General features: G+C 37.6%; 1 protein-coding gene and 1 long non-coding RNA gene across 5 annotated transcripts in view; one reads left to right on the top strand and one right to left on the bottom strand.

Annotated features, from left to right (window-relative positions):
* SLC39A12 (solute carrier family 39 member 12) overlaps positions 1–16,221 on the bottom strand; it is an 82,478-nt gene that overhangs the window by 27,849 nt on the left and 38,408 nt on the right. Inside the window, exons 8-12 of one of the 4 annotated variants that reach the window (XM_055296684.2) lie at positions 15,599–15,751; positions 13,626–13,736; positions 11,193–11,259; positions 6,173–6,331; positions 3,374–3,561 (exon numbers count right to left, since the gene is read on the bottom strand). In XM_055296684.2, coding sequence (XP_055152659.2) covers positions 3,374–3,561; positions 6,173–6,331; positions 11,193–11,259; positions 13,626–13,736; positions 15,599–15,751 — 678 coding nt within the window. The remainder of the gene's footprint in view (positions 1–3,373; positions 3,562–6,172; positions 6,332–11,192; positions 11,260–13,625; positions 13,737–15,598; positions 15,752–16,221) is intronic. The other 3 variants (XM_055296685.2, XM_055296686.2, XM_055296687.2) reach the window with 3 other exon arrangements.
* Positions 810–3,464, top strand: LOC129491970 (uncharacterized). Its single transcript, XR_008660677.1, has 3 exons — positions 810–1,110; positions 2,367–2,465; positions 3,336–3,464. It is a non-coding gene; the product is annotated as an uncharacterized lncRNA (long non-coding RNA).

The raw sequence follows: 16,221 nt of genomic DNA, 5'->3' as shown, positions 1-16,221 counted from the left end.
GGAAACCCAGTCTAGGATACTGATCTTCATAACAGAGCATTAATTTCCTCTGGCCACCCAGAGCGGCATTCATTCTTAACTTCCTTTAGACATGCTTCAGTGCAATTTGGAGTTAGTATACTTGAATAAGCCAATTCTACTTTGGAGAATTAAGTTTGGCACTTTTCCCCGGAGAGGACTTTCTTCTTTGCTGACCTCATTGCTAATGGCCTCATTTATGTCTCTAGTTCTTGTTCTTTTGGGAGTTTGAAATAACACACCCAACTTCTTTAAAACAAACAAACAAAGATCTAGCTAGTCTTTTCACATTAACCTTGTTCAGAAGGTACCTGGTCAATATCCAGGATTTAGCAATTAACTAGTATATTCTATCTAGTGGTCCCCTTTACCCTTTAGTTGATGCATTTATTTTCTTTACTGTTTCACAGAGTCTTTGCAACCTTGTTTTCTTCCCTTTAAATGACCGACTATTTTCTTTGGCATGGCCCCAGAGAACAGCAACAGTTAAACTTATTGCTATGTGAAAGAGCTGCGTTTGTTTAGAAGTTGCTCAGAAGGCCGTGAGAGCAAGCGACCTGGATGATAGAAAGTAGCCCCGGGAAACTCACAAGTATTTTTTTTCCTGTCTTTCTGCCAGGATGCTGGTTCTTCCTCGGCTAATAGTCACTTGCAATAGGGTCAAGATTTATGCCAGCTGGAATCTCACAGACTATCAGTCACATTGCTTTCTTATAAGCAATTGCTTACCCTTACAAGAAAAGGAGCAGGAACATTGAAAGGAAAATGACATATTTAGCTTAGGGTTCTGCATGACAAATGGCTCTTGATAACCTTCCCAGGTCAATCCTGGGAGAGTAGACAAAAGCAAAGAAAACAAATTGACTACAGACATTGACATTCATCCTACTTGAAGAGAGAACCAGTCTGCGTGAAAAACAGAGTAAACTTCAAAAGAATCCAGCAATTGCCCTGAACTGACCCATAAAGAGAAATTAGAAATCGAAAGTTGAAAATTAGGAAGCTCAAGAGTGAATCTGAGGACTGATGTGCTCCACACATTACCTTCAAGACTGTTTAGTTTAAACAAAGGATAGCTCACTTCATTAAATGGTGAGTGACTGTGGTTTCAAAGTCACAACAAAGTTGTAAATACAGATTTCTCAAGTTGAAAGAATCGCAAGATTCCACAACATTGACCTCAGGTTGGGGGATAGGTTCAGAAAAAGGGGTAAAATTTGCTCTACTTTATTTTATTTTTTTAAGTTCCGGGGTACATATGCAGGTTTGTTATATAGGTAAGCATGTGCCATGGTGGTGTGCTACACCTGTCAACCCATCACCTAGGTATCAATCCCAGCATGCATTAGCTCTTTACCCTAATGCTCTCCCCACCCCAGCCTCCCCCGACAGGCCCCAGTGCGTGTTGTTCCCATCCCTGTGTCCATGTGTTCTTACTGCTCAGCTCCCACTTGTAAGTGAGAACACGCAGTGGTTGGGTTTTTTTTTTTGAGACGGAGTCTCTCTCTGTCGCCCAGGCTGGAGGGCAGTGGTACAATCTCAGCTCACTGCAAGCTCCGCCTCCCGAGTTCACACCATTCTCCTGCCTCAGCCTCCCAAGTAGCTGGGACTACAGGTGCCCGCCACCACGCCCGGCTAATTTTTTGTATTTTTAGAGACAGGGTTTCACCGTGTTAGCCAGGATGGTCTCGATCTCCTGACCTTGTGATCCACCCGCCTTGGCCTCCCAAAGTGCTGGGATTACAGGGGTGAGTCACCGCACCCGGCCAGTGTTTGGTTTTCTGTTCCTGCATTAGTTTGCTGGGGATAATGGCTTCCAGCCTCATCTATGTCCCTGCAAAGGACACGATCCCATTCCTTCCTATGGCTGCATATTATTCCATGGCGCATATGTATCGCATTTTCTTTATCCAGTCTATCATTGATGGACACTTGGGTTGATTCCATATCTTTGCTATTGTGTATAGTGCTGCATGTATCTTTATAATAGAATGATTTATATTCCTTTGAATATATATGCAGTAATGGGATTGCTGGGTCAAAATTTGCTCCACTTTCACTTTACCATCAAAATTAGAATGTTCTCAGAGCATCACAAGTAATATACAAGAACATTTCTAAATATGGAAGGACATTTGGTGTTGACCTTATCTGCATGCATCTCATAAGAATTAAGAAAAACAACGGGAAACTCAGGAGCCTTAGAGTGGAGTTTAAAAATGGCAGGATTTACTTTGAGAATCCCCTTATTAAGACTTAACTTCAACAACGCACTGCTATTCTCGTATTAGCACAGGTTTCTGCCTCCTATATTTTTTTTCCTTATGAAATATTTCTTTTACTTCCAGGATAATCTTTGGATTCTGCTTCATTAGTAGTCAATCTCAATGAATCTGTTCCACATATTACCTTCAAGATTAATTTACTTTTTCTTCTCCAGGACACAGGTAATAACATATCTGACTTGTACTCAGCCTGATTTCAGCCTTAAGTACTTCTTTTGTTAATTTATTTTATTTTTATTCGCCATATTCCAACCCATGAGAAGGGATAATCAATATGATTTTACCTTAAGATATTTTTAAAGTTGTAAATAAGCCCAATAGAGAGTGACCTTCAAAAAGACTTTTATCTTATGGAGACCAGAATTTAAGAAGCAAGACAACGTGAAATTTCCCAGGTTCAATTCCCTCATCATGTTATACAGGAAGAAAACTAATGACAGTTATCATTAGGGTCAGCAAGGACCTCTATAGGAAACATACATTGCAATTTTAGAGACCAAATACTATAAAAATCTTCTTTCTCATTTCATCAGCGCAATGGTCCTTTGGCCATTAAAACTTCAAAGATGTAATCATTATTTTAAAAATACGTTTGGTTAGTTAAGTCAAACAGTGATTTAATTCAATGACAAATTCAGTTGAATTATTTTCCATTGTATAAATAAAATAGCTGGCTGATTGACAGAACTTTTCATTTTTCAACTGGAAATACAGGCATCATATATAGATACAAAGCTGGAATCGAATGACCTGATTACTTTTTGAAGATTATGAACATTTCATTCTTTCCACTTAAATTCACTAAAAGAAAAAAGTCTTACATGCAACTGCTCTCACACACCTGTCACTTTAATGCTACAGAAATTGTCAGTATTTTCTGTACCTCAAATTACGTTCTTTCTGACTAGAATGCACTTTCTTGGAGTACAAAGAATATTTCCTTAATGGTTTATATTGTTTTATGAATTCTTCTCTTCTACTCATTTATCCTTCCATTTTTACTGTTTTTTTTTCTCTGTTTTACATTTTCAGTGTTTAGAAAAACCAGATAGAAAAGCCACCAAGCTTACCATTTCAACCAAGGATAAATATAAGAACATCCCAGCAGTGACTGTGAAGATCCAGTCTTGAACACATGGATCAGCTGACACGGAAAGGCCAATGTATAATCCTATGAAGGCAGTTAGGGAGCTTATAAAATTCATCAGGATGGCAGTCTTCATAGAAAGTCCAGAGCTTAAGAGCACAGCAAAGTCTCCTGAAGTTTAAGAGGAAAGGGAAACATAATTACCATTTAATGGAAGATGCCTTTGCTAAAGTAACGCACTATTAGCTATTTCGAACGTCAGCACTGGAACCAATTTTATAGGTAGAGTTGAGTGATCAGTAAATAAAATGCTTTCCGATATTTCTCTAGAATTCATAGCCCGTTCATCTTACTATTAGGAAGCTGCATTTCAAGAGTTCCATTCCTTTGGCTGCTCCTAAAGACTGTAACTACAGAGAGATCAGTGACATATTCTTGAGTTCTTGATATCTTGTGACATTTCCAACTTAGATAAATGCAAAATAGTCACTCACTGTCCCAGGATTTCTAAATCTTTGGGCCTGGAAATTTGCCAGGTGAAATCATGACACTCTATGGGCTTTTATTATTTACTTATGCAGAAACTGCTGTGGGGAGAGAAAACTACTTAATATGAGATTTTTAAAGCATTGCAAAAGTTGGTTAGGAAACAAATTTTTCCCTTTAGAAAATGATTATAGGAAAATGATCTCATTCTCTCCATGCCTTCCCTCCAAGAGAAGATTGACCTGTTAGTAAATCTGAGAACATCTACTTCTTAGTTTGGGGGAATTGAGACTAAAATTCAATAGACAGCTTGGGGACCCAGTTTTCTAGTTCCATTGCATAATTGTTCCCATGAACGGGGCTTGAAACATCTCTGCTGGCCTGCTGCAGACTGTCACACTGCCCTGTGGTTTTGGGTTGAGGACTGGGGGCTACATCACTGTTATAGTAGCAAAACTCAGGACCATAGATAGGGGATGGCTTCCATACCAGGTGCATTTTAATGCGCTCAGGAAGGACCTTGGATAAACTGCTCCAAGAAGGATAGGTCAGTAATGAGTCAGCGTCAGGACTTTGAGCAACGGACTCCAAGCACAAGAGGACAAGAGTTTCCTAGGGGCAATGTAGGTGCGAAAGTGGAAGCAGAGAGACCGTGAAGAGCGCTCTCCCTTGGGAGCCTATGCCAGACCAGCCTCTACTATTTCTGGGTCTGTTTCAGAAACGTCTGTTCTAACCCATCTTGCGTCCTGGGAGGCAAAGAACAGGGCTATATTGTTCTCACTTATTTGTGGGATCTAAAAATCAAAACAATTGAATTCATGGAGTTAGAGAATAGAAGAAGGTTACCAGAGGCTGGGAAGGGTAGTAGGGTGGTAGGGGAAGGTGCAGGTGAGGTAAAGATGGTTAATCACTACAAAAAAAAAATAGAAAGAATGAATAAGACCTAGTATTTGATAGCACAACAGGGTGACTACAGTCATAATTGTTAGGTAACAAGAGCACCCTAATGGCGCTAGTTCCGGGTTCTTCTTCCTCAATGTAAACCCGCCAAAGGAAAAACCAATCAGAGAGAGGTGTTTTCCCGCCTTGCTCTAAGCCCCACCCCAACCCACGCAGCCCTCCTGGGCATAAAAGAGGCAAACCCCCACCGCTCTCTCTCTCTGTCTCCTGCCCAGCCTAGCCTGCTGACTCCAATAAAGATCTCTTGGCCAAACTGGTGTAGCGTAGTCTGAGTCTGAGCCTACAGAGTCACTCTTTCAATAATAATTTAATTTGTACATTTAAAAATAACTAAAAGAGTATAATTGGATAGTTTGTAAGACAAACAATAAATGCTTGAGGGGATGGATACCCAATTTTGCATGATATGATTCTTACGCATTACATACCTGTATCAAAACATCTCATGTACTCCATTAATACATACAACCACTATGTACCCACAAAAATTAAAAGAAAAAAAGTTACAGGGCAACTAAGATTATCCAGAAAAAGAGATTTATGAGCATCTGCCACCACACACCTGTCATTTCAATGCTAGGCTTGGCTTTAAACATTTTGTATAAGTCAGGTTGATGAATCCATGGTTTGGTCTCTTGTTTTTGTTTTTGACATGGAGTCTCACACTGTTGCCCAGGCTGGAGTGCAATGGTGCAATCTCAGCTCACTGCAACCTCCACCTCATGGGTTCAAGTGATTCTCCCACCTCAGCCTCCCAAGTAGCTGGGGTTACAGGCCTGGGCCACCACACCTGTCTAAGTTTTTGTTTTTAGTAGAGACGGGGTTTTACCCTGTTGGTCAGGCTGGTCTTGAACTCCTGTCCTCAGGTGATCCACCTGCCTCGGCCTCCCAAAGTGCTGGGATTACAGGTGTGAGCCACCGTGCCTGGCCGGTTTTAATTTAAATGTTATTTTATCTTACTGGCCCATTTGCTGACATGATGGATAAAGTTCCCCTCCTAATATTTTTCTCACATTTAATATGCAGATTTTAAAGTCCTTGTCAAAATTCTTTAAAATATTTCTCTGAATGACTCTCTCCCACATGGAATTCTCTGGAATCCAAATAGAGTCATTTCTGGCCCTGGGAAACATCATAAAGAGTTTAACTGGGTTTTATTCCAAGGTACAGCAGTTATTTTTCAAGTCCTCCTCTTCTTATGGTTTAAATAAATTATAAAAGGAAAGTATTCATCTTTAAATCATACGTTAGAAAAAGAATCCTAGTAAACCATAGCTGGAAAGATGTTCTTTCTTTCTCAACAGGCCAGAAACAGTAATTCCATTGTTGAACTTACCCATTTCATGTGGGATTTCATGACACAAGATAGCAATCGTGGTGGTCACTCCTGACTCGGATGATGATGAGAAGGCTGCTCCTATGGCTAGGCCATCTGCAAAATTATGCAGGCTGTCCCCAACCAGAATCATGATTGCTAACAAGCTAATGGCTTTACCTAAGGAACCAAATAAACACAGAAGCAGCATTAACAGAGCACTACATATTTCACCAAATCCTTCAAAACCAACCAACCTTCTCACCTACCCTTGACATTCTTATATTCCATCTGATTAAATAACATCACTTTATTTCAGCAAAAGTCAGGACTAGAGATTCAAGTGTGACAACCAACATACTTAAACATACGGTCACTGTTTTGCTAACTGCTCTAATGAGATAAATTACATGCTGGCATTCATTATTTTAACATCTTATGCAGTTATGCCAAAACAAGAAAGTAAAACCCATGTTATAGCCTCCCCAAATACCACCGATGACCTCCCCGTCTGTCTTTTGTAATGCATTTAAAAATAATTTAAGAAACTTGCTATAAATATTTGTGTCTCCCCAAAATTCATACGTTTCTACTTATTCCCCTACTGTGGTGGTATTAGGAGGTAGGGCCTTTGGGATGAAATTAATACCCTTATAAAAGAGATGCCAAGGAATTCCCTTGCCCCCTCTGCCACTTCCCACTGTAGGAAGGCGCCATCTACAACCAGAAAGTTGGCTCTTGTCTTGCACCTTCATCTTGAACTTCAAGGCTCAAGGACCACGAGAAAGAAATTTTTGTTGTTGATAAGCCATCCAGTCTATGGTAGTTTGTTGTAGCAGACCGAGTGGGCCAAGACAAACTTCTCAGTGGAATGTCACTAAAATGGAGTGTATTTCCCAAAGCTGTTTGAGTCAGACTGTTCTGTGTCAACCTAGGGCAGGGTGCTTTCTGTCATTGTATGATTGTTTTCGTTCCCTTCTGGCGAGTGCTAATGACTTCCCTGAAGCGCCCCATTCACTCCCCACTGTGACTTCAACAGAACCACGACCAACGTTTCCAGCCCCAAAGTTAGCTTTGGAATAATTACTCAAAGTTTTTGTCTTTCTGCAAGACAACTTTCAGCACTAGGCCAGTTAGATGTTGAACAAAATAAAGAGAAGCTTCTGTCTTCATGGAATTCGATTGCATAATATATATTATCTGGTCAGGAGAGAGCCAGTGAAATCATTTTGATCATAATTAGGTTCAGCTTTTTAATGGACAGAATTTCTGTTCTGAAAATTCTAAATTGTATGTCAGCATAACTCAATTGTAGAGCTGAACGACTCACAAACATGAAAATTATTTTGAGCATAGTACTTATTTTGGTAGTAATCTGCCTAGGTAGACCATTTGATAAGAATAGTCATTAATCAATTCTCATAGTCTAAACTTTCATTAATTATTCAGTTGCATATATACTGTGTGACAGGTGTAAGTAGTAGTTACTGTTACTGTTAGAACTGAATGCATAATGCTTCCTTTTTTTTGAGATGGAGTCCTGCTTTGTTGCCCAGGCTGGAGTGCAGTAGCATGATCTAGGCTCACTACAACCTCCACCTCTCTGGTTCAAGCAATTCTGTCTCAGCCTCCCAAGTTGCTGGGACTACAGGCACTTGCCACCATGCCTGCCTAGTTTTTTTGTATTTTTAGCAGAGACGGGGTTTCACCATATGGTCAGGCTGGTCTCGAACTCCTGACCTCCGGTAATCCACCCACCTCGGCCTCCCAAAGTGCTGGGATTACAGACATTAGCCACTGCACCTGGCCTAATGCTAATAATTGTGCTCAATAAAAATTCTAATTATTCTAATTGTGCTCAATAAAAATTGTAATAATTCTAATAATTGTGCTCAATAAAAGTAGAAAGAGGATACTTCCTGGTTTCTAACTGTTACATGGCCTAAGACTACAAGACAGATTGCATTATAATGTGGTTTGCCATCTTATTTGGGGAATATGATTTGATTCATATCATATCCCACACTGTGAGATAAATAACTTCAGTGAATAGCAGATATAACCCAAATTACCATCTAGGAGATAGCTCCATTTACTGTGTTTCAAAGATGGCCTGTGTATTTTACTTCTAAAAATCATGGGTATTTAGAAATATCGCTGTAGGACTAACTTACATCCTTCTTGTGGTTCACTAACTTATTTTAGTCCCTGCTAAAAAGGGAAAGATTTCAGGCAACAGCCATAAGAACAAAGAATAAATACTGAATTATTGAATTCACGGAGTTCTTATTGACATTGCCTGGAAACTCTCAGAATCCAATAATGCTACCAGATCATTTAACTGCTCCTGCCAATTTTCAAAGATAAAGCTCTTCTTTGTGAAAGGAAATTTAAAAAAACTTAGTGATACATTTGACAACACTGCAACATGCAAATAAACTTGTAATTTCCACATGCCTACATGTAGCCTTGATATTAATAGCATATATTCCAAAGGAGGATTTTTAGCCAATATTACACTCTGCTAGAAACCAATGTGGCCTATTTTTGCTATTATTTTGTTATCTCTGATCATGGGTTTCTAAATGTCAGATCGTGGATAGGTAACGAGCCACAGGCAAATATAAACATTTGCACGTAAGCCATAAAGAACACACTGTGTATATTTCTTAAAGTAATTTAAGCATTATTTAGCGGGAGGCTGAGGCAGGAGAATCGCTTAAACCCAGGAGGCGGAGGTTGCAGTGAACCAAGATTGTCCCACTGTACTCCAGCCTGGGCGACAGAGCGAGTTTCCATCTGAAAAAAAAAAAAAAAAATTATTTAGTGGAAGATAAGACAGGTATTCACTGGTAATTTAATGTACTCATTACAGAATTACCTACAATATTTTACCTCTATTCATGTACTTAGCAGTCATATTCAGTTCCATGTTTCTGAACTATCAGAGGCTTTCCATGGTAAAACATGGGGGCTGGAAGTTGTATCATTGTGCTTTTTTAAAATTTAAATCAGACTGTGGATTGAATTTTTGCATCTTGTCTTTTGAAACACAAGTTGAGTTCCACGGATGAGGTAATACAAAACGAGTCATCAAATATTTGAAGCTTAATTCAAATGTCCCTGGCAAAGGGGCTGTTGAGTAATGTAATACGGATATGTTCACTATTCATTCTGCATACCAAGCTTGACAGGAAGTAAGCAGGTAGGTAGGAGGCCTATAAATGTTTGAAGAAGACCATCCTTACTCCCTAATCTAGCATCTTCTTTCAGCTCCTGATTTGACTGGGCATATCCTTCTTTCAAGACCACAACCAAAGAGAAAAAAAAGTCTACTGCAGACCTACCATGTGCCCAGCATTCTAAAATTACTCTTGGAACTAAAAGTTTAGGAGGAAAAATATTACTAGCAATGCTCTGAAAGCATAAATGGACAAAATATGTAATTACATATTTTGAATCAAATACATAAATTACATGAGTTAATGTATCTAAAACATTTAGAACAGTAGTTGTTATAATGGTGTTTGTTTTCAGTAGTATTTCTATCCCTGACTACATCCCAAGCTAAGGATAAAGACCATGCTTAGTTTATTCTTCATTGCATAAAACATGCCTGAAACAGGGCAGGTCTTCAAACATTTCTTGAATGAATAAAACAATGTGAAAGAATGCATTGATGCATGCATGACTGAATGATCACAAAAAAATTGTTGGTGCACTAGCATTTTTTTTTCTTTTATTTTTGAGACAGAGTCTGGCTCTGTTGCACAGACTAGAGTGCTGGAGTGCAGTGGCGCGATCTCGACTCGCTGCAAGCTCCGCCTCCCGGGTTCACGCCATTCTCCTGCCTCAGTCTCCCGAGTAGCTGGGACTATAGGCGCCCGCCACCACGCCCTGCTAATTTTTTGTATTTTTTAGTAGAGACGGGGTCTCTCTGTGTTAGCCAAGATGGTCTCGATCTCCTGACCTCGTGATCCACCCGCCTCGGCCTCCCAAAGTGCTGGGATTACAGGCGTGAGCCACCACGCCCGCCGGTGCATTGGCATTTCTTTAGTTCCCCAGCATTACAGCTGACTAGCTATATAATCTTGAGTAGTGATTTAACCTCCCTAACAACTATTTTCTTCATTTGTATAATTCAGATAATATTTATTCCTACTTAAGTTGTAGGAGAATTGAATGAGATCACATCAACTGTGTAGCCCTGTGTCTAGCATACAAGAAGTGTTCAACATGTGTTAGCTAATTTTACTATTTGCTAAGTTATTATGGTAGAATGGGAATAACTAATAATGATGCATAACATTAAAACCTTAAGAAGTTTGTGTCACAAAGGGCAAAATAAGTGAGAAAAACAGGGCAAAACTTCAAGAGTAACAGATGAAAACCAAAACAGACAAAAAACAAAAACAAAACACTTTCAAGAATTATTCAGAAACATAAGCACAGGTTAAAAATGTTCTATCCAAAATTGGTAAATTAAATGCAGAAGAAGAAAAAAATCATAGAAAAAAATCAACCTTTGTTAATTAAAAACTAAATGAACAAATGAGTGATAGAATAAGATGTGAATAAATGAGATGACTGATTTGAACTTTACCATCTCAATGACAGTATGATAAATAAGACACATCTGTGATGAATTTTCAGTCGACTGTGCTAGAAGACGAAAAACCAATGATATATCCATACTTCACAGTGAAATAAAAGCCTCAATTATCACACAAATATGTTTAGAAATGAGCTATGATAAACACATATGTGTTTACATTAATTCAAGTTTTCCCTGAAGGGAATTAGTTTAAATCAATTCTAAGAAAAACTTCATTTTTAAAGGAAGGAGTAAAATTGATATGAATATGTAGTAAATTTGAGAGCTGGATAAGAATTAGTTTTTATTACAAATCCTACTGCAAAGTTTTTCATAATAAACTACGTACCCAATATGATATCTATATGGTTTTGACATTTTATTTTAAAACAGACGTAACTGTTTTCTATGGCACTTTCTACATGTAAAGTTTAGCTTGGTACTCACATTTTCTGTTGCAGGATGTCACACTGCCTATAGGCATTTCAGCTGCCTGTGAATCTTCGGAGCTTTTCTATTTTAAATTAAAAAATAACTGATGAAAGATAAGTAACGGGCATCATTTTGTTGGAAAATGAAACATCTGGAGAGTTATGTTGGTTTTTAAAAGACATTTTAATACTCTAGATGTATATTAGAACCTCTAGGTTTCATAGACACACACAATGTAGAGCTGAAAGTCTGTGGGCAAAGCAAGCCTTTTGCACTCTTCATAGTTAGATGAAAATAGCACTCTCAGGTAGATCAGAATCTTCCATACAGAGCTGAAGGCTACTGAGACAGTCTGTAATTCAGACTCGTAAATTATGTAAGCCTTTATGAAATTCAAAAGCTATCAAAAAAAATTATCCTTGGCCTAACTCAGCACTTCTCCTGTATGGTGGATTGTGGATTTAAGATCCATCCTCTAACTTGTGAGCAGTCGATGTATTTTGGATTGAAAAGATACCCATGCAAATTCAACACCTCATTTCATTCACTGCAGCATAATAGTCTGTGTTAACTGCTTTGCCAGTCAGTAAAAGAATCTTGCCCATTAAGAAAGTAGATCCACCGACTTATAAAACACAACAATAATAGATTCAAACTTTTTTTAATCCTTTTGTATGACAGAGAGTGAGATTTTGAAATTGACTTTATGAGATAAGATTACATGATTTTATTTCAGAGACTGACTCATAGTCCAATTTCTGAAAATATATTTTCCCTCTTGGCGCCTCTGATTTCAATTCTATAAAAAAACTTTTTATCTGCATATTAAATATGTCCTTTTAAAAGCATATGCATAGAAGTCTATCACCCAAAGTTGTACAAATTTTGACACAAATGTAATGAGATAAATGCATTTTGTGTGCGTGTAAAAGACAGAAAGTAAATTTTACATATTAGTAAAGTTCAGACATTAGAATAATAGCAGCTATTCAAAAGATAATGATAGGCTGTTTTTGGAGAAGGATGGCTGAGAAGTAAGGTAGAGCCTGCAGGATACAGAGAGCAGAAAGTAGACCTCTTACTTGAAATTGGGAGGATATAGAAACAAAAAACAATGTGATCCCTTTATATTATATGAAAAACCTAATTATAATCACAATGCTTTATAGTTCTGTGAAAATACCAGAATTCAGATATTTATTCTAGAATGTTTTGTCTTGTTTTTCAAATAAAAGCTACTTATTGTCACACTGTGTAAAGTAATTTAGAGCCAAACATTCAGGATTTCTTATTGATTGGGAAAAAAATGTACGTTCTTCTTTATCCTCGAGTTTCTCGAAAAAAACAAGAAATTAAACTCATCAAACACTCCTAAAAGTTTATACGATTTCTGTTATGCTTTAGGTCAAATTTGCAGCTTAAATAACAAGAGGAATTATGCATATGTTAGTGAGCTGGAGTGTTCAAATAGCTCAAGACTCACTAAGGTACCTTCAGAGATTTGGTTATATGCATCTTGGGGCTCTGGACACTTCAAAGAGAAAGAATAAGATCAGTATTAAAGTGATTTTTAAAACTAATCCCACCTGAAGTTATCTTCTTTCAAACCACATTTAGAATACAAAAAATAAATGCAATTAAGCCTCTTAAAATCATATTTTAAAGGGAATTTCTGGTTCCTATCTCTGAGTTAGCACGAAATCTGAAATCTACTCCCAGACTTCTATTTTGCTATGTCAATATCTCAGGAATAGCCTCCTCATTTCTACTGAGGAAACTGTCCTTACACTGTAAACCCTTTACCCTAAGGCCATGGTTCCAGGAGGCAGGGATTCTAACAATTATATATTACTTTCATATTTTTCCCATTCCTATACTTCTTACTTTAAGATTTCGAATGGGAATATTGTTTTGAACGTGATTGGACATTGTGCTTGGAGAATTAATATAGAAGATTTTATTGTGAAAATTTAGTAGAATGAAGGCACTTACTATGAAGCATCTCATTGGGCAGAATCAGTTCTCTCCTGCATTATGAAATGAACACGCCAGTCCTAGGTGCACTAAGTAATCCCTTGCTCCACATCTGTTTGCATCCACCTAGTCATGGCTAAGGATTACTCTGAACGCAAAACCCAAAGGTCAACTGGTTTATGAAAACTTGTGAACACAAGGATTAAGGACGTGTCTATGATGTCAGTCTGATCCATACATGTTTGAAAGTGATGCAGAGAGCAATGATTTGAATCTGTGGAGGATACCTGTTGCTCTTTAAAACAGCTTTCAGGTGCTTGGCAGAGTTTTCTAAACAGTATTTATCATAGTTAAGAATAGGCAAATCAGGAGTATGGAATCTGTTTATCTACGCTACTGATTTTCATTTGTTCATTGAGGAATGAAGGAGAGAAGGTAATCACATCAGTAGAATGCTTCAGATCAGGAACCTACCAACTGGATAGTTGATGCAGATTTGCCTCTGCCTGCCTGGTCACTTAATTCAGAGTTGAGTGCAAGATGGTGGGAATGTCCCACGTGCCCATTAACCAATGACAGGCCCTGCTGGATGAGGATGGTTTAAAATTAGTGTTGAAACCAGAAGAACACAGGTGTAGTCTTTGTCAATGCCATGGTTCCATTCCATTGCTTATTGGCCAAAATGGTAGTTGCCACAAAAGAGAACTGGGATGCTTTAAGAATGGAATGCAACTTCAAAAATGTCTAGTGATGATTGAAGGAGGCTTGAATAGTGGTAGTTTTTATACTGTCTTTGTATTTACTAAAAAAAATTATATTTACACGAAATTAAATTTTGAATTCTTTCTGATGGAGATACCACAATGATAATAATCAAAACTGTATGACACCCTGTGACTACTAAAATAATGTCTCTGGAAACGTACTCACCAATTAAAGCATTTGCAGTTCCTAAAACATGTGCATTCCTTTTATTTTAGGCAATATTATAAATCTTGGAATTATTTTCTTAAAACTCATTTTAAGCTCCCTGACAAGCCCATAAACAATCTGAATAAACTCTACATTTTTGGATGCTCAGAATTTCTTTCACTCATTACCACACTGGATTTCCAACTACTGAATTATTGGTATGTTGGCTTTCTAATTTAGTTTTCCCAACCCAGAAATGTTAATCCATTGGGTGTAAGTGGGGATTTGTTATTTTTTTAATGCTTCTTGGGAATAGAACTTCTTTTGTGAAGGGTAAGTTCCTAGACTTTTAGGGTAAGTACTGTAATAGAAGTTGGCATTCCTAATTTCCAAATTACCATAGCATCCTAGTTTGAGCCCAAGGCCAAAGAAAAGTCATGCTTTATTAGAAAACTTTTACAAAAGTTGACTTGTAGTCTATTTGAATTCATGACATCTATCTATTGCTGAAAGGTTTTCAAATATATAGAAAGCTGAAAGAATTGTATTGTAATGTAAATATTGAGCTATCCACTTCCTGGATCCTATGATTATTTTATTAAATCTATTTTATCATGTATCTATCCATCTATCATCCTTCTATCCATCCATAAATTCATTTTATTTTTTGAATCATAAAACAGAATTTTGAACAAATTTAGGGATGAAAAACAATAAGTGCTATTTCTTTTTTTTTTTTTTTTTTCTTGAGATGGAGTCTCGCTCTGTCGCCCAGGCTGGAGTGCAGTGGCGCGACCTCAGCTCACTGCAACCTCCGCTTCCTGGGTTCAAGTGATTCTCCTGCCTCAGCCTCCCAAGTACCTGAGATTACAGGCACAAGGCACTATGCCTGGCTAATTTTTGTATTTTTAGTACAAACAGCGTTTTGCTATGTTGGCCAGACTGGTCTCAAACTCCTGACCTCAGGTCATCCGCCTGCCTCAGCCTCCCAAAGTGCTGAAATTACAGGTGTGAGCCACTGCGCCCAGCCCATATTTGTAGACATTTATCAGCTACTGGCATAATAAAAGAAATTACTACAGCTGAAAAAAAGCTTTGCCGCAAATCTCAAAATTCCTAAGATGCTTGTTTTTGTAATTTTAAATGCCTTTAAGATAGAAAAATGACATGTGATTTTGTAAGTTTTCAAAATTTTTGTTTGCTTATTTGTTTAGGTTAAGAAAGACATCCAAAACGCTGATTAGTAGCTAGATTGTTGGGCCCCTTCATTCCCCAGACATAAAATAGTCCCCAGTTCCTAAACCAACCATGAAGGTTAAACAAAAGGTCATAACAAGTACATTAACTGCCCAGGAAAAGACGTTTTAAAAAATTAATATCCTATTAGAAAGAGCTGTGTATTCTTGAAATCAGCATTCCATTAGACATCCCTTACACAGGCAACTTCATTACTTTTGAACAAGTACTTGTGAAGGAGCAGATGAATGTATTATTAAGACTTTAAAGCACAAGACAAACAAAACTTAAAAATATACCTTGTCATTTGGTGATACAAGAAGAATAAAACATTTTTCTATCAAGAAAAATCCATGGATGCCTCCAATTAATCCCAAAAGTTTCCAAATATGACCTTTGCTTTCATGGAAATGCCCAAATTCTGGGGCTTCCTGCTTATGTAAACCAAGAACCTTCAGGAAAAAAAAAAAGGCAGAGAGAAAGGAGATAACTCTTGCTGACTTAACTATTAAATAGGCCCAGTGTTTAATATATTTAATTTTCATTCTGGGAAATGCCATGACAACTATTAATATAATCACTAGAAGTCCAGTTTGCTTTTGGATATGTGAATGCTTCCACTATACGCTTTAATCACGGTCAAATAAATTGTATACAATAGAAAACAAAAGACAGCTTTGAATAGCTTGTGCTAATGAACAGAATGAAGTCTAAGCTTTATTTCTGCAAGTGCCCTAGATTTTCATACAAACTCAGTCCTTCGGCCAAATTGTTTTTCAGGGGTCCAATCTGCACCTGTTTGTACAACAATGCCTCATAAAATATTAATAAATTTTATATTTCATCTGGGGTTTATTCTCATGCCCCATAGCAATCAAAGTAAACTTTTATTAAATATCAGATAAGAAATCCACCTTGAAGA

Source organism: Symphalangus syndactylus, chromosome 10 (genome assembly GCF_028878055.3).
Source record: "Symphalangus syndactylus isolate Jambi chromosome 10, NHGRI_mSymSyn1-v2.1_pri, whole genome shotgun sequence".
Classification (NCBI taxonomy): Eukaryota; Metazoa; Chordata; class Mammalia; order Primates; family Hylobatidae; genus Symphalangus; species Symphalangus syndactylus.
The sequence above is the reverse complement of the archived record's forward strand: the minus strand, read 5'-3'. Positions and strand labels throughout refer to the sequence as shown.